General features: G+C 43.6%; 1 protein-coding gene across 4 annotated transcripts in view; it reads right to left on the bottom strand.

Moving 5' to 3' along the window:
• The window catches only part of LOC146772936 (rho guanine nucleotide exchange factor 11-like), an 896981-nt gene that overhangs the window by 705759 nt on the left and 165900 nt on the right, over positions 1-25322 (bottom strand). For all 4 annotated transcript variants that reach the window (XM_085639320.1, XM_085639323.1, XM_085639321.1 and 1 more), the window contains exon 2: positions 17688-17773. In XM_085639320.1, coding sequence (XP_085495446.1) covers positions 17688-17773 — 86 coding nt within the window. The remainder of the gene's footprint in view (positions 1-17687; positions 17774-25322) is intronic.

The following is a 25322-nucleotide window of genomic DNA, read 5'->3' as shown; positions in this document are numbered from 1 at the left end:
TAGCTTCTCCTTGATCTTTTTTCTGCTTTGCATCAAGGTAATTACTACTATATTAAGCCAACTTCAGAATCTCAATAATCTTTGTCTGTCAACATATTTCACTTTGACAAAAGCAGAGACAAAACCACTGACACCATATTTCTCAGGAATACAGGCTTCACTGTGCTTCTTTAACATGTGAATGAGCCTCCCATAAAAGGAATGGACTGAATCCTTCGGCTCCAGTGAGGTTCGGCTCCTGCGAGGTTCTCAAAAACGTTATCCAACTTATATCCGTTTCAGGCACTCTCTTTTTCAAGTACTCAATTACATGTCTGTATTTATTTGCTACCTCCTCAGAACGATCAAAATTAGGAGCAACCCTACCTAGTTCTCCAGGTGGTCAAGCAACCGCTGCCTCACACTCTGCCCACAAGTCACTAAGAATCACAATTTCAAATAATGAATTAAAATCAGTCCACACATGTCATACGTTTAACCAATGCACCTCTATATACCATCTCTGGTTCCTCTCTCAACTTAGGGACGTTTGTGGAGAAACCATATCACATGTACTTAGTTGGAGGCTCCAAATGAAACTTCAAAACCATTCCAATTCCAACCTCTTATTCACTTGTTGTTCCCCATGCTTTGCCTTCTATTATCTTTGCTTCCATTTTACTAGCCTTTCTTTCTTCTCCCTTTGTATTTTTTAAGTCGCATCGGTCCCTTGTTTTCTCAATCAAATCTTTAATATGAGCTCTCAAATTAATCAAGCTCATTTTTTAAATTTCATCATAAGTCGAATCGATTTTATAAGTTCGTTTCACATGTTTCATTTTGATAATGTCCACTTTACATTCATCAGCTAGCTCCTCTAACTCCTCATATGCTTTGTTTGCACACGTGGCTGTTTCTTAAATTAAATATCTCATTTCATTAGAATTGTATAGGTCAACAGCCTGTTCAAATCAATGTTTCCCTGTAACATTTCATCAAAAGAGATTTTCCAAATGCCAAGGTTAATAACTTTAGGAGACTCTTCAACCACTACTATTCGTTCAGATAAATTGACTTCAGCCCGAGCAACAGGGTAGGTATTCCTACTAGTACTAGGTATCGCTTTCATTACTGCCTCTCTTGGTGCACTTAGTGGAACAGCTATCGGAGCTTGCACAGTAGTGCAATCTCCTCTGGCTCCCATGTCATGCCCGAGCAGGAACCAGAATTATCTGTCCCTGTTACCGCTTTAAACGGAGGAGGACTAGAATTCAAGAGATCATTAAAGAAATTGTCCTCCTCATAAGAATCATCATTCCGTTTCCTTCCATCTTACGTCTTGCTTTGGTCATTTGTTTCTTTAATTATAGCAGGGTACGTTCGCATTCATTCCATTGTATCCTCCCTTCCGCATTTTTCTCTTCAATCCATTTCTTCACCACTGTTTGAAGAAGCCCTTCACCTGCCTTTACATTCTTTTTCTTTCTTTTCCAGTTGCTATACGATGCTATTTATTTAGTGCCTCAAACTGTTTAGGTCTGGGCATCTGCTTTATAATGCTCATAATCTTCCTAAGGAAATCTAGCTTTAATGCCAAAGGTACCTTCTAAAGCAAACTGCAAATCTTTATTAGAAGTGGTATAATCATGCCATTCAGAAATTGAGGGACAAGTTTAGAACCCAATGTCCGTCATCTTTTTGTATGCAGACGTTACCTCATCTGGTATTTTCTTACCTTCAAGGGTAGATACAACAGAAACTTGCAATTATTGTCACTTGAAACAAAAACACAATAATTGAAATTAGAAACAACAAAACCCGTTGTGGCGCTCACAAAAGTCAACCGATCACAACACGGCTCTATCAACAACCAACCAATCAGAGCACAGCGTTGTGATGACTTCTTCCCAATTCTAGCACAGCTCTCTGGTTGACTATTCAATAAAAGGGCGACTTCTACGTGAACATGGAAGACTACTGAAGAACCGTTCCAAACAGATTCAAACTTATTAAATTTTTGTCAGCTTAATCTAAATAGGAAGATAGTCAACAGGTTACAGCAAGACAAGTAAATTCTCACAACTGATAGACGAAGAGCAGCAGAAACCACACATTTCGAAGTCCAGTACGAAAACCACAATTCACAGACAGACCCCGGTTCAGCTGTAATCCAATCGGGTTCATGCTTTCACTCCCATGAACTTGCGAGCAAAAATACATCAATAATCATTCATTTCAGAAACACCTGTGTGCATGTGGCGCCTTTTACTATACACTAACTTTTGCCGACAAATAAACCACAATATATCGACATATTGGATTGCGACGAAGCCGATAACCAAACCAACCAACTCGCAACAAATAAATGAACAAGTATGAATAATACATCAACAATACAATGACTAATCGACCAACTTACCCAATAGTTGGCATTAAATATCCAAATATCTCATAAAGCACACAAGAATCCATCTCACAAACTCATACTTCAACATACCTCTCAAATACAAGCCATACATCAATCAATTCCCCCTATTCATACTTACATTCCAAATCACTGATAAATGCGCTGCAAGGCAGCTTCCCTGGGAAACTCTAGCCTCCAGAGCCCTTCTGATGGCTCAGGGGAAAAGAACACTATTCTCTTGGAATGGGAATTAAAGACCAGGAATTATGTTGCCAAAGTGTTACAAAGAGGAGGTGCTCATACACAACTAACCTCTGCTACCAATCTCTCTACGTGGAACCCCATACCCCAATAATTAGTACTGAACCCCAATAAGCATATCTCCCCAATTTACTTCAAGAGATTCCACTTCGAGTTGATCTTGTGTAAAAAGGTGCCTACACCCAACATCAGTTTAGCAGTATTTAAAATAATTAAGACCACTCAATAACTGAGTTGTAGATCAGAGAAAATAATAAGGGTTTTATGACAGAAATCTCAAAATCAAGCAGCACAGAATAAATGTCATGAAGGCTGAAAGTGCAAAGTTAATACTGAATGGTCAAAATCGCAAATCATTCTAATTCTAAAATTAGCAGCAAAAATAATAAAGGAAAAGGTCAGACAGCATCCCGATCAACATGTAGGAAAGCCTAAAATATTCTGACTCATTGCCAGAACCGAAGGGTTCTTGCATGCGAAATTAGCTAAATCCATGGATTCAGCATGCCATGAATCAGAATAATCCACATCTATTGCATTATACGTTAGCACTATCCCATTTTCTGAGAAAGCATCCTGTTTTTCCGTATCATTGTCATCAGGTGATGTTTTGAACAAAATATACAACATTAAAAAAAGGCATTTCATGATCGTGTAAAACTGAACTGAGCTTCAGAAACACAGCTGATGAAACTTTGAATGTTGCAACCTATCCAGTAGACCACAAGTTTCAATAATAAGCATTTGTATTCATGACCTGTTTGAAAAACCTTACATAAACTGTCCTAGCTTTTGCGGACCATGTGGGGAAAAGAGATGCACATGGAATCTTATGGGAGATGTAAATAAAAGTGTAGAAAACAACAGATAGAAATAGCATTAATTTTCACCAAAATGTGGCATAACTAAATCATGTAAACACACTTCTAAAGCTCATATTAAACTCATTTTGACTACATACATACTAATTATTTGTGCATTGGATTTAACATAAAAACATTAATACGCCTTTATTTTCAGTGACAAAAATATGAACTTAAAAAAATATATTTTAACAAGCTTAAGGAAAATTTGTCCTTTCATATTAAAGGGGATGTTTGGTGATGCAGGCAGCTATCTCATGTTATCCTAATATCTTCAGATTTTACAAACTACAGCTGTCACTACTGTTTTTTTAATTCGTTTTTGCTCAGTTCTGTTAGCCTTCCTCCAAAGGTTACCAGTGAATACACTAATCTTTAAGGCACAGTAAATGGTGAACAATTAACTATGCTTTCGATTCAGCACTACAAGCCCTCTCACATGCTTCATTCTCCTATACTTTCTTGGTTGTGCCCAGATTTCCTCACACCATAGAAAACAGACACACTTTCTTGTTTTTTGCTCCTTTTCCCAGTACACTAGAGATTAAATACTCTGTCAATGTGAGTGCAGTGTCAGAAATGTATACGCGAGTATGCAGGGTGTAACACTTTGAATGCAGACCTATTGGCTCTGCAAATGCTTGTTTGTTAATCTGCTATGCAACATTGCAGTCGCATTTCTGAGGATGGCCGAATGAAGAATATCAATATATTCACAGCATGAATGATTCATGGAAGCAGACTGCATTTCAAACCCTTAATAATCCATAGTCTGTCCCACAAATTTAACAGATTTCTTCTCACTGTCTGGGACTAAATACTTCCACTTGGAACCTTACTCAGTCTTTAACAGCTGCAACATTCACTTTGAAAGAGTGGAATATGCCATTGGCATGCCAGGCAGTTACTTCATTAATGAAAGCAACAGTCTGAACTATATAGCCTCATCTTTTATAGCCACATAGAGTTTTCAACCCCAGTTTACTACTCGCTCAGCGCTAGGTGACCTGCCCTTTTCGATCAATACCACGTGATCACCTGCCTACTGTTCAAAACATTGGGTATGCACAAACATAAGCAGGCCCACCCAAATTAAATCCAATGGTCGTTCGCTTAGCTACGGTACATCAAGACAAATCTTTCCTACATCAGTGCCAAGATTGATTAGTCCTAACACCTCCATTGTAAAGTACCTCAATACCTTCTGGAACAACTCCAAAAACCACCAACTGGAAGACTTACCCAAAAGACATTCCCATAGCCCATGTACTGAGAGATTCCTTAGGTTCCCTTCCAGAGAGCGCATGTAGTTTAGAATCCTATTCACCCTGCACAGGAACTTTTCTAGAGAAATCGGCAAGCCTGTGGTTCAATAGTCGCACAGGTGCATGTTTCACTATACTAATTCAACACTAATCCTCTATGGGTCCCGGAGTAGCGTGCTACTCGCCTAAAATGGGCTTCGACGCCTCGTCAGGGGTAGTAAGCGCTATACAAATGCAATTACAATACAATACTATAGGTGCAAAAAATAATCAAGCTGCTACACATTACACAAAATGTCATCATATAGATTAACCAGTTAACCGACGGTTCTCAGTGTGGGCCTCCAAAAGTTTGAACAGTCTCGAACTGGGACCCATCTCATATCTTACAAGAAAGGCCCGAATCCCCCCAAAAATCCCCATGCATGCAACAGTCAGTCATTTTGTAGGCTGCAAACAAATTGTATATTAATGCAAAGGTATAACAATGCCAAGGGGTTGTGATGAGTGTTCAACAAAGAACATGAATACATTAGTTTGTCTCAAATCATCTTCAAGGCTAGGTAACATCATTACTACCACCTTGATAATAATCAGGCTCTACAAGGTTCGGAGGATACAGTGCTTGAAACAACATAATTCACTGACTACATAAAAATTAACGTAGTGAAAACATTGAAAACTGTACTTAAAGTCCTTTTGCTGAAAACCTGAAAGAGAAGATTAGGATCTGTAAAGCCTTGGGCGCAGGGAATCTTTAAGAGCAATGCATTGCAAAATAGGCTTTGGAGAGGGTGTTGCTACTGGAGCTAAACATTAACCAAGCAAAACACAAACTTCTGGATTTTAGTCTTTTAAGGAAGCATCAATGTAGTGTCATGAAATATTAGCACATCAGCAGTATTTCTGTTACTAAGTTTCAAAATACCAATAGGGCTCAAATGGACGGCATTTTGCCTACAAAACCTGTTAAAATGAATAAACAGTGTGTATCTACACACTGATCACATAAGATGAATATATAAAGATATGTCATTTAAGTAAATTTGACTATAAGAAGGCTTGTGGTGTTGAACTTAGGACAAATATTGATCCCTTACAACAGCCCAATCTCAAAGCGTATTACATTAATAGACGTGGCTAACATCATTGGTTTTCTGCAGTGTATCCAATGCAAACAAGATCCAGAGATGGCTATTGTAGTTCCAGGAAGAACGCAAGCTTGTGGATTAGAAGATAACGCTGTTACCCGACAAACAATAGACAACAAAGTGATTCATCACTCTTGAGGTGGATTCCATAAACTCAGCCTTCAGACAATGGGCTTACCCTTTGTTCTTTAATGAAAAGATTATTAGATTTAAACCAGACAGTTCCATATATCACACATATTAAGTTTAATCATTGAACTACAAGCACAGAGAAAAATGAGAGAGACATTCTACACCCTCTCGTCGTTCATTAGGTGACAATCCACGAGTACAATTGCGGTCTGTGATAAAACACAGTTTTCAGGAAATAACGTTGCACGGCCACTAGAATCTCATCACAACCTTTGGAATAGAGCGTATACCTTTTGGGATTATGTGCTGGGCATTTAATGCCAACTGATGAAAAACCTACTTTAAGCCAATAGTAAACACAATAACTGACCTAAAGAGAAAAAATGCCTTAGCCAATTTGGGACACCAAAAGGCATTGGCACATTTAAGAGATAGATTCGAAAAACCTTAACTACTGACTTTTCTAATGCTACCTGTGACTTAGTGTCAAATAACTGCTTGGGGGCAAAGGCAAAGAACCAATGTTTCTGAGCAGTCATTTTGAATTCTGATAGGTCAAAGGTCAAAACAAACTTTATTCAATCTCGCTATGGAAGATCATAAAAGTAAACAAGGTAAATAATTAAAAAACACAGGCACCAATATCTATACCTACACATTAATAAAAATAAATTAAATATAATAAAAACCCTCATCATGAAAAAGTTAGATACAGCTTGAAATGAATTTGAAACAATATAGCTTTATGTGTAAAAAAAAATGGGCACTTTTTAAAAAGCCACTGACCCCTGTGCATGTGGCAGGATCATCTAATTGCAAAAAAAGCAAGGCCACTCTACATTTGTTAAAATTGTTTTATGTAAAATGGTTAATAAAATGGTTAATAAATGGACAAGATACTTACCTTCGGTAACGATACATCTGGTAGAGACATATGTTAGCTGTAGATTCCTTTACCTTAGAATTTCACCCAGGCATCAGTTTGCAACCGGAGATATTTTCTTCAGGGGTACCCCTGAGCGTCGTTAGGTGGCGGTCTGCTCCGCATCTGTGTGGACGCCAGGATGACGTCACGGGACCTACATAGATGCCACCCATGCGCGCGGACGACTGTTCTTAACATGGCCTTCCACGCCAGAAGCGCACAGCCACGTAGGTCACTGACCACTGGTGTGTACAATTAGGGCCTTTTAGGGAAGTTTGTATCCCTACAAATCTGTCCTCAGAGCAGGGAAGATGGGCGGGGCGGTAAGGAATCTACAACTAACATATGTCTCTTCCAGACACATTGTTACCGAAAGGTAAGTAACTTGTTTATCTGATAGAGACAGTTGGTTGTAGATTCCTTACCTTAGAATAGATACCCCAGCAATACCAAACCCGGAGGAGGGTCTGCGAACCAAAATCATACCAGAATATCCTGCAGGACCAAACGGGCAAAGTACTCATCCCTATGGACTTGGCTGTCCAGGCAGTAGTGTCTGGTAAACGTGTGCAAGGATGCCCACATTGTTGCCTGACAGATGTGAAGGACTGGAACTCCATGTGCTAATGCCGTGGTTGCCACCATTGCTGTGGTGGAATGTCTTCTCCAAAGCATGGCATATTTTGATGCAAAGGACAACCCAACGGGAAATGGTCCGTTTTTGAACAGCCTGATCTTTCTCTGCACCCACATAGCCAATGAAGAGTTGACCATCCACCTGGAAGTCTTTTGTGCGATCAAGATAAAAAGACAATGTACGTTTTGGGTTCAGTCGGTGGAGTCCCTCCTCATCTTTGGAGGGATGTAGGTTGTCTAAAAGGCGGGCAGAGTGAAAGATTGTCCCACATGAAAAGGCTTGACGACCTTGGAAGGCTTGGTCCGAAGCACCACATTATCTAGATAGACAGATAGGAAAGGGGGCTTAGAAGATAAATCCTGCAGATCGTTCACCCTGAGAGCAGAGGCGATGGTAATAAGAAAGGCAGTTTAGACAGTCAGCACCCTGAGGAGACAGTTATGAAGAGGCTCGAAGGGAGCAAACATAAGAAAGGTGAGAAGCAGATTTAAGTCTCATTGGAGCATTACAAAAGGAGACGGAGGGAACAGATGAATAAGGCCCTTAAGGACTTTGTTAATGAAAGGAGATTTGAATAAAGAAGGCTGATCTGGCAGCCGAAGAAAAGCAGAGATGGCTGCAAGATATCCTTAAAGAGAAGCCAATCAGAACTCTGCTGGGCCAAAGAAAGTATATACAAGAGAACCTCTGAAAGAGGAGGAGAAAGGGGACCAACAGCCTTTGCTGTGCACCATGCCACAAATTTGCCCATCTACAGGTGTATTCTGTTTCCATGGAGGGGCATCTGGCTCCCAAGATAACATCACCGACTTCAGGCAGAAGGTCAAAAGCTGTCAACTGCCACCGCTCAATCTCCACAGAAGGAGGTGGAGACTGGACAGGTTTGGGTGAAGTACCCTACCCTGTTGCCGTGACAGAAGATCCTCCCGAAGGGGCAGTCTGATCGGATAATCGATGTCCGTGCTCAGAAGGTTGGGGTACCAGTCTCTTTGTATGCAGTCCAATGCTACAAGAATGACTTGAGCTCAGTCGCGCTTGATCTTCTTGAGCACTCGGGGCAGAAGTGGTACAGGCGGAAAGGCTTATAGGAGGCCGAAGCGCCACTCGTGACGAAAAGCGTCACCGAGCAAGTGCGGCCTTGGAAACTCCAACACACAAAACTGCTGACATTGCGCGTTCTCTTCGGAGGCGAACAGATCTCACCAAGACTCTCCCCACCGCTAATATAGACCTTGCATCACCTCCGGATGGAGACGCCATTTGTGATCAACTAGGCACCGACGGTTGATTTCGTCTGCCCTGACATTAAGGGAGCCCACCAGGTGTTGAACCACCAGGGTCATGCCCTGATGTTCCAGCCATGTCCAGAGGTGGAGAGCCTCTTGACAAAGGGTCCACGACCCCACTCCCCCATGTTTGTTTGTGTACCACATGGCAGTGGTATTGTCGGTTAACACCTGCATCACTTTCCCCCTGAGAGAGGGAAGGAATGCTTGCTGCCAGTCTGATCACCAGGATCACCAAAAAGTTGATATGGACGCCTGATTCAGTCGGAGACCAGACGCCTCGGATCTCCACCTTTCCCAGGTGGCCGCCCCATCCCAGGAGTGACGCATCCGTCAACACTGTTAGATCTGGTTGAGGAAGGGAGAGGGATCTGTCTCTGACCCCATCTTGGTTTGTGAGCCACCACTGCAGTTGGTGCACAGTTGCCTCCAAGATCTGGACGTAGTCGGAAAGATTCCCCTGGTGTTACACCCACTGGAACTTTAGGTCCCTCTGCAGAGCCCACATATGCCATCTGGCATGATCCACCAGCAGGATGCAGGAGGCAATGAGGCCCAGCAGCCTCACAGTCACTCTCACGGAAATCCGTGATAGAGGCTGAAACATCGGTATCATAGCCCAAATATTCCAGACTCGCTGCTCGGGAGGTTAGGCCTTAAACTACACTGTATCCAGAACCACCCCAATGAAACGGAGCATCTGAGAGAAGAGTCAGGTGTGACTTTGGAACGTTGATAGTGAACCCCAGCGAATGCAGGAGGTCTGCCGTAGTCTGGAGGTGGGAGACAACAGCCTGGGGCGGCACACTAGACGTCGAGATAGGGAAACACTGGAACCCCTGATCTGCATAGATGAGCTGCGACCACCGCCATCACCGTTGTGAACACTGGTAAGGCCAAAGGAGAGCACAGTGAACTGAAAGTGCTCGTGGCGCACAGTGAACCAAAGGTAAGGTCTGTGGGCCGACAGGACAGGGATATGAAAATAAGCATCCTGAAAGTCCAACGCCACCATCCAGTCTCCAGGGTCGAGTGCAGACAGAACTTGGGCTAAGGTGAGCATTTTGAACTTCTCCTTCCGGAGGAAGAAATTAAGGTTCAGAGTTCTAAGATAGGATGCAGGACGCAGGCCTTTGTCCTACTTGGGTACCAGATAGTAGCGGGAATAACAACCACAACCTACTTCTGGCACAGGGACCCTCTGTATAGCTCTCTTGGCCAAGAGAACCGATACTTCCTGGCGGAGGAGTGCCAATAGATCCTCCATCATGCAATCGTAAAAAGGTGGCTGGGGGGAGGGGATAGTCTCAAATCGGACTATTTGCAGAACCCACCTGTTCGACGTGACGGATTGCCAGTGGACGAGGTGATGGCGGATCCTGCCTCCAACTGGCCGTTGATGGACCTGGAACCTCGGACTAGGAAGGGTTGGAGGCTGCGGCAGGGTGGAAAGGGTGGACTGGTCTGCCTGCTAGCTCCATGACCTGCAAGGACTCTGAGTCCCACGCCCGCGGCCACGCAGAGGCTGGACAGTTTGCGTGACTCTGTGGCTGGGCAGGCCATGGATGGGTGCCCCTTCCATAGCCATGAAAGGGACAAAAGGCAGACTGAGATGGACGTGAGGTAGCCACGAGGCCCAAGGATCTGGACATAGCTCGAGAATCCTTGAAGCGCTCAAACACTGAGTGTGCCTTGCCGCCGAAAATTAGAGTGCCGTCAAAGGGCATGTTCATCAAAGAAGACTGGACATCCCCTGAAAAGCCAGAAGTCCTCAACCAGGTGTAGCGTCTAACAGCTACTGTCGTGATAATCGTTCTGCCCAATGAGTTGGTGGTATCCAGTCCACATCGTATGGTTAATTTGCCTGTGTCTCTCCCGTCTGCCACAGCTTGAGAGACTGAGGCAGCACCTGCGTGACCGTATCGCAGATAGTATGGGTGTAGCAGCCCAAGAAGCAAGCAGTATTCACCGACCGCAATGCCAAGCTGGAGTAAGAGAAAATTTTCTTCCCAAGATGGCCCAGCTTCTTGGATTTCCTTTCTGGTGGAGCAGAAGCGAATGTGCCTTTTGATGAAGAGGCTTGGACTGTCAAGCTCGCAGGGGAGCCGTGATTGGTCAGAAATGCTGGGTCGCTCAGAGTGTGGCGGTGGGCAATTGTCCTATCCACAGGAGCCCCTGTGCTGAGCTTGGACCAAGTGCCCAAACGGACGTCCGTGAGAGCTTCAGTGAACGGCAAGAGGGGTTCGGGAGAGGAAGCCGCAAGCTGAAGCACGTCTGTCAGGAGGTTGGTCCTGACTGGCACCTTAGGGAGCTTGAGGCCAAGGACCTTGGCTGCCCTCCTCACCCCCAGAGCATAGAAAGCTTCCTCCTCCGTAGCCACGGAAAGGGGGAGGGGGGGGGCTGGCTAGTGTCAGGGGAAATACCACTGCTATCACCCGGGACCATTCTCCGATCCAGTTACTCAAGCTGTTCAGTTAAAGGGCTCAGCATCCCCTCCCAGTCCTCTTCCTCCCATTCTGACCCAAAAGGAACACCAGGAATGAACACAGGGACGAAAGTCCCTTCTAACGTCAGATTCGACGTGGTCAGGCTACATGTCCACTTCAGGATGAGGATGGGGTCTGCGCAGACCGGGAGCGTCTTCGTTGAGAAAGGTCGAGTGAGATTGAGCGGCATCAATCCGGATCCAGGCCTGGATCCACGTGGACTCTCCATTGCCAGGGCTGGGGCTGCCTCCATAGCCAGGGCTGGGGCTGCCGGCGTCTAACTTCCAGGGCCCACAACCGAGTTTGCGGGGCATAAATCCGCCCTGGCGGAGCCGGGTTGCCCAAGTATGAGGTGCAAGGCTTCATAGAACTTAGGGATTCGGTCAGGAGACGCTCCGGCTCCTGGAAAGGGAGGGAGGTGTCGAGCATTCTCAGAAGTAGGCTCCAGAGACGGAGCCTTTGAGTGACAACGCTTGGGATCCCGCATCGCGTCGGCTGACCAACGGGAAGAAGTTGAAAAACGCCTGTGCTTCTTTGACTTCTTCTTGTGGTTCCCTGACTTAACTGAAGATCTTCCAGCTGACTTAGAGTGCGAGGAGTGTGGGCTCCACGACCGTTCGAGGCCTTCCCCTCGAACGGGAGCGATGCGGAATGAGGGCTGGGCCTCCAGCAGCTTTCGGGACTGCTCCCGCAAATCATTCGGGTTCATGGCTCGGCACTCTGAGCACAACTTCGAGTCATGGTCATGCTCTGAACACCAAAGGCACAAGAGGTGTTGATCCGTCACAGACCTCATCCTATTTGAAAAAGACGTAGACAAAAAGTCAAAAAAAGTTAGCCAAGAAGTGGATAGGGGTAGCTATCTCTGGATCTGCGCTAGGCTGGCATGGAAAAAGAATGAACGGATGAAAGCGCGCATGGGCGGCATCAATGTAGGTCCTGCAACGTCATCCCGGCTCCCACGGCGCCTACGACAGACGTGGAACCAATCGATGCGACCTAATGACGCGCAGGGGTACTGCTGAAGAAACAATCTCTGGAGTGACGCCTGGGGGAAATTCTACGGTAAGGAATCTACAACTAACTGTCTCTATCAGTGTCAAAGCACATCAGTCAAACATAAAGGTTATGACTTGAACACTGTCAGGAAACACTGCCAAGCACTGTTTAGTGGTACATGAACATAGCAAAAGAATACGATTGCAATATGCTTTATTACAGATGGCTTCATAATCAGGAACTACATGTTCCAGCAAGACTTGCAAAACTGACGTCGCATACATGCATGCGTCTGCTGTCAGAGTAGCTGTTAAAATCATTTCCGCGTTCCAAAACGTGGCCGATTATTTTGGTAACCTGTGCCTGGAGTCAGGGAGTTTGCGGTGCAGTCTGATAAGGGTGCTTGTTGCACAGACTCTTTTCGATTGGTTCTGTTTATCCCTGGAAGGTGAGAGTCTTCTGCGTTTCCTTTGTATTTGAAGCAGTGCTCAGAATGAGAATAGACGCCGGTGCCAGCGTCTTATAGTTCCTTTCTCCTCCGTTGGCCAGCTCTCTCCTTAGAGACTCGTCAAAAGGGGAATCTGTGATATCGGTGCTTCTGGTTATCCTCCGTTGGCGAGTTTTGATGGGAGACTCATGAGACGAAGAAGTATACCACAGGTGGTATTCACATGAACATATGTATATATATACTGAACTGAAAACGAAACCTGATATTGGAAGTCCCAGTGCTCACATACCAGGATGAATAGAGTTCTTGACGTTTGGGTTTTTCATTCTGCAATTCACTGTGACGCTCATATAATTTTGGGGGGGGGGACTCTCTTATCAAAAGCTCTATGTCAGGCATCTCCAACGAGTAGCTCGTGATCTACCAGTAGCTCTCCAGCTACCTGTGAGTAGCTTGCCTGCGTGCATCTCAGGCTACTAACATGAAAGCCTTTACTTGATTATATTATTATTTGAATGCTAATATTAAAAACCATGTATCCGAGATGAAAATGTGGGTATTTTCAGAACTCATAAGCTGATGTTTGGAGAAAAGTGGTTCAATTTCCAAAATACATTTTAAGCTATTGTTTGAGTTAGAGACATTTATTACTCATATTATTACCTTGGTGTTGGAGAATAGCAGCTATGGCTGTTATGAATTGCCCATGTAGATGCATTCCAAATTGATTGTGTTTTTCGTCTTTACTGCTGGCAGCCCTGCCTAATGCCTTGATGTGATCACTACTGACAGTCTTGAATGGACTATCATATCACTTAGAGTAGCTCGTGATAATTTTCGCTGAACATAAGTAGCTATTATTACAGAAAAGGTTGGAGACCCCTGCTCTATGTGCTATGACTGATAAAATCCGCACTAATATTGAATATTATTGCTGGTTGGTGCTTTTTGTTTTGGCCCAGATGTCACAATTCATTGAAGAGAATGATATACTCTCAGACTTCCAAACAGGATTCCGTCCGGGAAGAGGCACTGAATCTGTCCTCCTTGCCATCTGGGATGACCTGAAGAACACAGTTGACTGCAGTGGGGTTGCTGCGCTACTCCTCTTGGACCTCTCGGCTGCCTTTGACACGGTTGACCATGACACTCTGAAACAAAGACTATGAAGCCGGCATAGAGGGAACTGCTCTAGACTGGATCGCGTCCTACCTCAAAACAGAACTAATGTCATCCATACCCCACCTTTCTCGTCCAAACCATACTCCACAAAAGCAGGGGTCCCTCAAGGTTTTATCATCTCGCACATGCTTTTCAACATCTACATGAAGTCATTACCGGGACTGATGAATCAATGTCACCTCACGTGCTATACCTATGCAGATGACACGCAAATACTCCTTCAACTGGAATGCTCCAAAGACATTGAAAAATCCGCAATTTTCAGTTGTCTCAGAGCCGTGGATCAGTGGATGACTTGGAGCCATCTCAAATTGAGTGCTTCAAAAACGGTGGCGATTGGAAACATTACGACCCGCTTGCCGCCTGGCTGATGAACTGGGATCACCGCCTAAAGTCTCGAAGGAAGTAAGAAACCTCGGAATGACCATGGACTCCAAGCTGTCGATGAATGCCCAAGTGGACAAACTAGCAAGGTCAAACTTTGTCACAATAAAAACGCTGCGACAAATTTTCCCTCATTTGGGATTTCCACACAAGGTCCAACCTACCATCTCCCTTGTTCTGTCCAAACTCGATTACGCCAATAGCCTCTACCATGGATCACCTTTAACGACCATGAAAAGACTACAACGGATTCAGAACTCGGCTGCCAGACTACTCTTGCATATCAAACCGCGAGACCACATCTCACCTGCCTTGAAAGCCCTGCATTGGTTACCGGTTGCCAGAAGATCCATGTTCAAGCTAAATGTATCACCCACAAAGCAATACATGGAATGGGACCACTCTTCATCAGAAATAAAATCACCAAACACATTTAACAAAGGAACCTACGCTCTAAAGGAGCATCTCGCCTCAAAATCCCAAGATACAAGAAAAAAAACATGGGTGGCACATCCTTCTCTGTTCAAGCAGCCAAACTATGGAACTCTTTACCCCCCAACATAAGATCCACCAACAACCACCTTATCTTCAGAAAACTACTCAAGAATTGGCTCTTCCCAACATAAGCACCATAAGCAAACAGAAATTTACAGCATATTCCTCTGTATATAAGTATTTATTTTCACTCTAGATATGTACCTATCTTTGTGTATTGCTGTGTATAAACATGCAGAATAATTATGTTGTAAATAAATAAAAATCATCTTTGCTCTACATGTACTTACTTCCATTGTGCATCTATGTACCTTCCATGTACCTAGATCTGTGTGTCTGTTACCTTTCTCCTAAAAAGGCATATCCAATGCACTACCCTATTTCTCAACCTGTAACTCTATCAATATCTTTAATCTATATATACTTACCTCCTCTATGCATCTATATACTTTCAATGTACTTAAGGATCTATATATTTATCACTTTCTTCTAATTTCTCAGCCTATACTTCTCTCAATATATCCTCTGGCCAAACCTTCTGACTCATCAAACTTATTGCTACTATTTCCAAAGCACTACCCTATCTCTCACCCTATACATATATCAATATATCCTCTACATCCACTCTCTCATTTATCCCAAACCCCATACCACTACTATGATCCCCAAAATAAACCTTTATAGACTCTCTCCTACTCTACCCCTCCTTGCATCATCTGAAACCTTTTTTACTATACTGATCTTCCAAAACAAACCTTTATAAACTCTTCCCTCTGACTCTTCCCCATCAAAAACCCCTTTTACATATCCAAAAGCCTCCTTCTACTGCTCTAACATCCCAAAAAAAAAATCTCACTCTTCTGTCCCTCCACTATCCTTTTCAATCAAAATAACAGATTATTATGTTCACTTCTCAATTTCCGTATTCCACTATACTAATTCACCACTAATCCTTTATGTGTTCCAGAGTAGCGTGCTACTCGCCAATGAAGCGCCTCAAACCTCCATCAAGGGGTAGCAAGCACTATATAAATACAAACCTCTTTCCCTCTTCTATCCCGCAACCTACCCTTCTCTATCCAAATAACTGAATAACATATCCACCACTCAAATTACTTCCTACTTCAGAACACAGTTATCTATTTTTGTTTATTCTTTTAAGGGTCTCCTTCCCTGCAGTTTCCTACTCTTTCTTCCCCCGCTTGATAACTTCAAGAGTCTGCGCTAATATAGCAGTTCAGAATTAAATCTGCAGAGAGGTGGGCCATTCTGAGCACCATCCCGATACTGAGGATATAAGACACCATAGGACAATCAGATATAATTTACCAAAAATGTAAGACGTAAAAGGATCTGAGGAGATGCCTTGTCACAAAGACAAATACATATATTGGATTGTGAAAACTGCTGTTGTAGGAAACACAATAACCATCTGATGGACCCTAGCCTAAAACGGGTTAATAACATTCTTTCCCAAGAGACCAAAAAAAGACTTAGAGAGGAAGGCAACAGGAAGGCAACTCCTAGAGAAATTTTACAAGACAATGCTCTCTTAAAGATGGTTTCACTAGTTCAGATTCTTCTCTCTGATCCACTCTGGCAGCAAGAAAACTGTTCTTCACACAAATGTTGTCCTTCTTATAAATACCATCTGGGTTAACATACATCTGTGGGCAACCCAAATCATTGGTTTGCATTCTGGTATAATTCAGCAAGGGGATTTTGGACACATTAGTACAAGAAAGACAATCAATGATGATTACCCAATTTAAAGCAGCCTCTTTGTTCAACCATACATAACATCACAGCATCAGGAGGGCAAGTTTAATGGAGTCCTCAAAGCCTAGTTCCTGGTGTATAACATAGTGCGATGTAGAAGGAGGGACTTCAAGTATGCGCCTACAAGCTCTGTTTTCTTCCAGTTGCATAATGCTTACATCCCTGTTCCCCCAACTCCAGCACCAGCCCCATATGTCATGTAGGAAGACATTTTCTTGTTTAAATTTCTAAAAAGGCAGTGATGTTTTTTTTCCTATGATTGTATCCAATGATAAGGTGAGGTACAATCTCCTTCATCTCCATATCTCACAGATGTGGTCAAACCCCAATGAAGACGTCTTAAGAGTGCAACCAGGTGTGCATCAACTTAGGGCGAACAAAGCAAACACAAGGAAATGATGGACGGAGCGCTGTCCAGCCTGAACTATCATCCATCATGTTTGCTTTGTTCACCCTAAGTTGGCAGGGTATGCCCAAACGTGGGTCCCTTGCTCTCTTTGCCACTAGATTCAAGCTAGCCTGGCTGATGAGGGGTGTTACCCGAAACGAGTCCCAGGATGTTTGTTTCCGGTCCAGGGAAGACACGGCATGGCAGTTCTGCGGCTGGACTGTTCACACAAGGAACAGGGTCAAGACTGATTTGCATATGGCTGGGTCTGAACTGGGGAGGCGAAGTGAGCTGAAAAACAATGATGGATTCAACCCAGATCTGTAACTGGGGGTGAGGGTCTGAAACGTTTCACTGCTCCATCCATCATCTCCTTGTGTTTGCTTTGCTAAGTAAATACACCAGTTTGAAAGAAATTCTATCACCACCAACTTTTAGCAAAAAGCATATCCCTGCAGTACTAGACTGAGGCCATGAGAAGATAGCATTTAATAAAATAATATCTAGAAATAGCTTTTGCTATATAGAAGTAGCAAAGAAATATCTTGCTTACAGTTGAATGTATACCAAAAAAGGAGGGGGCAGACATGAGAAGAGTTAAATATCATTTTTCTTACCTGTTGTTTCATTGGAATAAGAAGACTGATGGTGACTTGGGGACCCGGGATCAGGAGAGGCATTTCCCAAAGATAGACCACTTAACCTGGCAAAATAGAAAAAACACAATATAAAGACGTTTGAGTATTTATTTTCTGGTCATAACATAACAACACATGACAATCTAAGGGATTAAGTAAATTTGAGGCATATGCCAAAAACACCTCGGTGTGAGAAAGGGAAAAAAAACTGCGTTTCAGTTCTCATTTGCCCATCATCACATGACACACCATCATATTTCTAAGAAAGCATTTCGACTCATTCCATTCCCAATACCTACTCATGATATATTATGACTGCCTGTATATTGTAGGCAACCAGTGCATCTGTATTTGAAGGACTCCAAAATAAAATGCAAAAGCTTTACTTGCTTTGATTAGCTCTCATTTAGTGATGTAATCTCTAAAAACTAATAGCAAAGACTGGTGCTGGGGTTACATAAGTGAAATTGCCTAATATTCATTTAATCATTTAAAGCTTTTATTGCAAAATATCAGTCTGGTAGAGTAATCTACCAAGAGTTTGGAATGCCAGCTAGGGACTATAATTAATGGTCAGTCTTTGTGTAACTGGAGAGTACCAGCATCCGTTTTTCCCAAGGTACTATCCAATAACTGGTCACCCACAACCAAGACCACGCAAATCATTAAAGAACCACTAACAGTTCACTTTGGTGAAATCAACAAAAGAAGCAACCCCCTACCCCCACCTATTACACAACGCCCAAATAAATCTTCTTGATCTCCCTATACTAACCATCAGACTTGAGATGCTCCAGACTCAACACTCATAGGCGTGGGACATGTCACCTGTGAACTGGCCAGAACCGGGAAAGTACACTGGCTATTCAAAAGCAAATCTAGTAGTTTTATGTCTCCTGCATAATACACAGGGAAAAAAGATGTTCACCTAAAACCAGGAGGAACCACCAGGAATTTGCAGAGTTATCCTCCAAGTGCGCCACCCCATTCTACACCTTATCACTCCCACAATGCGCCATCACCACCTTGGGTATCATTCATTATTTACCATCGGTGATCATCCACGCCCTCATAATCAGTGCACTGGAGTAGTAGTTATGGTTGCACTTTCAACACAAATTACATTTTGGTGGTTTTTAAGCTGGCCATACTAAACATAACATCCCCTTTAAGATAAATGTCTATTTTTGGTCAATGCGCATACAGCTATGAAGGCAGGGCACAGCCTTGGTCAACCTTTGAATCCCACCTAGTTGCCTTGAAAAGCATTTAGCCCTGTATAGCTGGACCTCGGTGCAATGTATGGCTTCAGGCCACGCCATGGAGCAGCTCCCAGAACCTAATGTGTACTGCCTTTCTATCTGCACAGCAGGCTCTGAAGCAGAACAAGGGTTCTGACTCCGTCCTCTGACAAGTCCCAATGCTCCCTGAACTAGCTGTGCGCAATCTTTTGTCGTGAACAACAACATTTGGGTGCATGTACTGCCAGATCTTCCTACCCTCTGTGCCCATTTGAGCAGAGCAAGCTTTCTACTTTTCTTTTTTATTTGCAGTTGTATATATCGCAAACTCGACCCAAGGGCATTGGAGCACTTTACATGCGCACCAGATTGCATCACACAAGGCCAGATTCATTATCATTGTTATTTTAGGCTCCTGTAGATTCAGTGATTTGCCCAGAATCATAGGATGTTGAGCTATCACCAGGACTTCCCTGGTACCAAGGTCGGCAGCTCAGACCTTTAGACCACATCCCCTACACCTTTTAAATCGGAGGATATTATATGAGCTTTGGAGATCCAAGATGGCTGCCGCCGCAAAGTCTGAAATGTGCAGGGCCCATAGGGGGTCCCTGGATTCTATTGTACAAGGTTTGAATGCGTAGAGCGTGCATGGTAATATACTATTTTTATGAATACTTTTAAGGTCAGTCAGTTTCTGCCATTTTCCACAGGCCCCCTCAATACAGGCAGATCTCGCACCTCATAATGACAAGATTTTCCAGTCACAGCTGTAGATTTATCCACAATCTACTGAAGGCAGAAGGGCAAAATGCTCCCTCGGCCAATCAGCTGAATATTAATTGAAAGGTTTATCCTTTGACACTCCGTGGATCTAGATTCAAAAATACTTTCTGCAATGCAAATATCTCAAAATACGTCGGAATGGATTTACACAAAACAGCAAAACCAATATATGCTGAATAAGGTTCCACCTCCATGCCAAGGGGTACAATTCTGTTCAACAGTTGTAAGTGCAGCAGAGAGAGCTGCCGACTGGGGAGCTGGGGATCCATGTCCCAGTCTGGTGTCAGCCTGATTGTTTCATTCCCCCCCCCCCCGAGCGCATGTATAGGTGCGCTATATAAATAAAAGCTGGAAATGGAAAATAACATAAGAATTCAATGCTCGGGGCGGGCAAGCAGTGTCGTGAGCAAAATAGCAGTGGCCTTAGAGGGGTGGTGGGAGCCTGAGCAGTGTTGTGGGAAGGGTGAGGGGGAGGCACGGGCAAGCAGTGTCGTGAGCAAAACAGCAGCGGCCTCGGAGGAGGGGGAGGGGGCCTGGAGCATTGTTGTGGAAAGGACCAAGCATATGCAGGGACGGACTGCAAGCAAATTAAGTTTCATTGCAAAAGTAAACAGAACACTTTAGGAGCAAAGATGCAGCCCGACTAAAAAAAGAGTTCTAAGTATACATAACCTAAACAGTAAGAACACATGTAAGCGGGCCAGTCCTCATGGGAGGATACAAATTTTCAAAAGGAGGGACTACTAAGTGTATTCACCAATGAAAAGCCAGCATTTCTAAAGGCCAGCAACAGGAACCAATAAAAAAAGATGTCAGTTTTTTCAAACCCATATCCTCGATACAGCATGTCTCGAAGAGACCACGTAAGCGCTGCCTAGGCGAGACCTAAAAAGTGGAATAGAGGAGACCCCTGCTGTTACCGCACAATATCACTTGTTGGCTCTACAGCCAAAGTCATAGGTAGGGTTTTGCTGCGCAACCTTGAGACCTTGGCGCAGCAGATGAGCACTTTAACACAAGTGCAGTATGGGTTCAGCGAGGTCTAGGGACCACAGAGCAGTGTCTCAATCTGCTACTTTTGCTTACTAAGTATGTGCAGCTCATAGTGGGGCTTGGCATTTGTAGACCTCAGCTCTACCTTTAAGGTAGTTAATCTTTCCTCTAAACCACTCACTAGTGACAGGATTTCTCTACTGAGCAAGGGTTTAAGCTTTAATCCACACGAACTGGATGACTTGTGTAGACTCAAAATTGATCTCCTCATATTTATTAGGGGTCTGCAACTGAGAAAACATTTTTAGGGGATCCCACTCTCCTATAACAACATTGTGAAAATCTGTAGTGACAATCCCTCCAACGTACAGAGTATAAAAGACATTCAGGATACACATTTACTTCTCTCACTCACAGACATGGACGATCCACCCATCAGTATGGAACTTCTTCTACATTAACTGGATATAGACACTGGCCTGACCATTGCCAGTGGCCTTAAAGTCAAATCCAAATGGACTCCTACACTTCCGGGTGGCAACCCTGTAGACACCTTCTATAACTTAGTATTAGAAGACATAGACAAACATGACCACAAGTCTGTTAAAACCAAACGCAAGAACAAAGATAATTTGTCAAGAAGTGAACGGTTAGCCCTGAAGACCTTAGGTGCAGACCAGGACATTGTAATCAGGGAAGCCGACAAAGGAGTAAACGTGATAGTCATGAACCAAACAGACTACCATAAGGAGATTATGACACAACTGCAGGACACCTCTTGTTATGAACAACTCACGAATAATCCCGCAGGCCCTTTGGCTCTTCTAATCAATAAACATCTGGCAGAATGGCACTCTTCAGGTCTCATAGATGAAGACAAACTCCTATATATGAAAGCAGTTAGACCCACGTTTCCATGGCTGTATACCCTTCCCAAAATACAAAAGCAGGCACCATTTCCACCGGGCAGACCCACTGTGTTTGGCATAGGGAGCCCCACAGAGAGACTCGCACAGTATGTTGACTTGTTCCTAGGCCATATGGTCAAGAACTTACCATCCAGGACACCAAACATATTCTGTGTGTCCTCGCTGATGTTCAATGGCAACCAGGCATGATTATGGGCACCTTGGATGTGGTATCCCTTTACACCTCCATAAAACCTGATGTAAGTCTGGAGGCAGTAACGCACCTTTTACACAATAGGCCTGCCACCTTATGGCAACACACGAACATGCTCGTGTCCATGATGGATATCAATCTTAATAACAATTTTTTCATGTATGACAAGCGTTGGTACAAACAAATTAAGGGTGTTGCCATGGGCTCCAGATTTTCGCCCTCTTTTGCCAATCTGTACATGGGCTCATTGGAATCAGAATGGATTTGGGGCAAGAGGGGGGCCCCCTGGATGGACAACATCAATTATTGGTGGCACTACATTGACGATTGTCTTTTACTGTGGTCAGGCTCCCAGGAGAGATTAGAGGCCTTCTGTGAATATCTTAACTCCAAAGACATGGACATGAGATTTACCAGTAACTCCAGCACATCCAGTGTTACATTCTTGGATGTGGAACTGTACATAAAAGAGGACATGTTACATAGTCGACTGTACCGCAAAGAAACTTCATGTAATGTCATCCTACATGCGGAGAGTTCCCACCCTATCCATCAAATTCAGGCGATTCTGTGCGGTGAATTTGTTAGAGCCAGGAGAAACTGTAGCGAGGAACCAGAATTTCAGAACTGTATTGCAGACATGAAAAGTAGGTTCAAAAGAAGAGGCTACAAGTCACATACCATACATAAAGCTGAAAAAAGAATTGACAAGATCAAGAGGGACACTACACTACGCGTTAAGAACACCTCACAGTCACAGATACAACCAGTTAGACGGATTACGGATTATAGTGACAGGAGCATAGCGATTAGGAAAAGTCTTAAACACTGGGGCATTCTACTTGCTGACAGAGCCGTAAGGGAGGTCATTACCGCCAGACCCCAGATCACCTACAGACGTGGTAGGACACTGAGAAACCGAATCAGACCCAGGGTTCCACACACCACAATTGCCAGCTCTTGGCTTACAACCCACATGAAAGGATTCTTCAAGTGTGGTTGCTGTGGAGTCTGAAGATGGGCTCAAAATGGTGTTAAAAATTTCACTGGTTTTGACAAAAGGAACTATCAAATAAATTTCAACATCAATTGTAACACCAAATATGTTGTATAAATTCTAGAGTGCACATGCAAGGGCCAGTACGTCGGGAGCACCATCAGATCCCATAAGGAACGAATTAGTGAACATGTCAGAGCAATCCACCACCAAGATGCCAGGTATCCCATGGCTCTGCACGCAGCATCCTGTCCATCACAAGGTCAACACAAAAGATTCACATTTTTTGGCATTGATGTGACTCAGCCTAGCATCACAGGGGGAAACAGGGAACTCCGACTCAAGACGCTTGGAGGCCACCTGGATCATGCGCCTCCACACCGTGAGACATGGATTGAACACTGACCACAAACTACAATATTTCTTGGGTACCGGATGTCATGCACTGCACCCTTCAACGATCATGTAGCTGTAAAATGTCGCCCTCCAATCATGTGTGATGTAATTTGTTTTGTTTTGCTTTCTAACAACTGACAATCATTTTACTGTCATTCAGCATCCGTTTGTACCTTGACGGGGTTTTTTGTACTTAGTACTTGCTATTTCCCCTCTTTATGTCTCCTCGGTACAGTAATTTAAACATATCTTCCTATTTGCCCCTATTTGATTATTTCTTTCTGTGGCCACAATGACTCATTTTCTAAACTTCCATCAGTTTTGAAAACTGTTTATCAGGCCATCTACACTTGTATTTTCCCTTTCATCTAACTAAAACCTGTGCTTTTATTTCTACTGTCCTTGAACTTTCTCTTTGTTTGATCTCTCTGTTCTGTTGACATTTACCTCTATTTTCACTTCTGGTGTTCTTGCTCACATTTTAACAGTTAGTTAATTGTAGTTGCGCGTTCTAGCCTTTTACATCGGCTTTTGTACTTTACGCCACTTCCGGTTTCCGCTCCTTCCGCATCCGGAAAGCGAGACGGATCCGTTGCTTGTTCACCCTGAACCACTGCCCAAGGTAAGCGTTTGACTGGCGTTCCTCCGTAAGCTCCCAACCTCATTTTTAATTATTTTGAAGGTCCTCCATGTCTGGTACTTTATTTTACAGGGCTTCACGTAAGGCAGGCTTATCCGCCGGCTTATGTCGACTGGATCCTGGACTCCCGGGGTAGTGACATATTCAGTCCATCCCTTGCGTTACCCACTTCAATCAGTATACCGATATATTCGATACAATACCCGATTAGGCCGGGTTGGAACTATCACCGGCTCAGCGGTGAGCAGTTTTTTTCTTTTACCCCTGGGGCATTTTGTTGTGAATTTTGGAAACATCCATTTGTAGTTATCCTTACCTTTACTCCTGGTTATTCTCTTGTCCCTAGATCACGCACGTTTTCGAATGTCTTCCGAACAGGTAGCTTTCCCTTTTTTCGCTGATTTCCTTTAAACTAGTTCTCGGGGCCCCTGTTTTCCGTATTGTGCGATTGCGCACATGCTGTTTTATTGGTTCTCTTCCAGTGGTTATTTACCTTTTAGGCTTGGGGTACTGTCCACTCACCTAAAGATTGTGATTTTCTTTTGCCTTACTGTCTGTGTTACTTTTTTCAGCCTACTTGTTCTGCCTCTTTTGAGCTTTTCTTTCTTTTCTTTTCCGAAAACTGTGGACTCTTCTTTCATTCTTCTGACTAATTAGCGTGACTCAAGCACATGTTGCTCATAACATGATTTTATTTTAGTGTCTTCAATTTATTGATTTTCTAGGTTGAGAAATCCACAAGTCACTGTCATTTTTAACTCGCTCACACATTGCTCCACTGACGTCATTGTTTCATTATGTATGTTCTCAGTACGTTTATGACCACTACTTGTTTCCATCTGTAATGCTCACTGTATTCCCCACGGGGCCTTCTTTCCGTTTTTTGTTGAGTCACAGTTTTTGCCTTTACACTGTTCTCTTAGGGTTTCCACGTCATAATGGTGCTTTCTTTTGTTTCACTACACATATGTCTGCCTTCAATGATATTAAGAATATGTGGTTATTTTCTGTTATTTTTATTTTTCCTTTTTAGGTCTTTCCCAGCCCTGAAGAAGTCACGGGATACTTCACATGTGACGAAACACATGTCGGCTGGTTGTTTTCCTTTACGCTCTATGATTAAATTCAACCTAAGAAACGTACTGGTGTCGACCACAGCTTGTTTTGCCTTACAAGACTTACAACCCTTGTACTTCCACTCCTAACATGTGCCCGGGACATTGCTTCATCTAACTTTGACAATGTTGACAGAGGCAGGCTTTGGTCCAAGATGCAGTCTATGGGCGCTGACAAAGGCATAGTGCAAATACTATCTAGACTTCATGAGGACATGGTGGGATGTGTCAGATATGGACCCAATGGAGAATGCTCATCTTCCTTGAAGATTGTTCAGGGCAGGCGTGCATGCCCCGTTTTTGTTTAGCCTGTAACAAACTGGA

The sequence above is a fragment of the Triturus cristatus genome, chromosome 12, assembly GCF_964204655.1.
Source record: "Triturus cristatus chromosome 12, aTriCri1.1, whole genome shotgun sequence".
Classification (NCBI taxonomy): Eukaryota; Metazoa; Chordata; class Amphibia; order Caudata; family Salamandridae; genus Triturus; species Triturus cristatus.
This window is presented reverse-complemented; position numbering and strand designations above follow the sequence as displayed.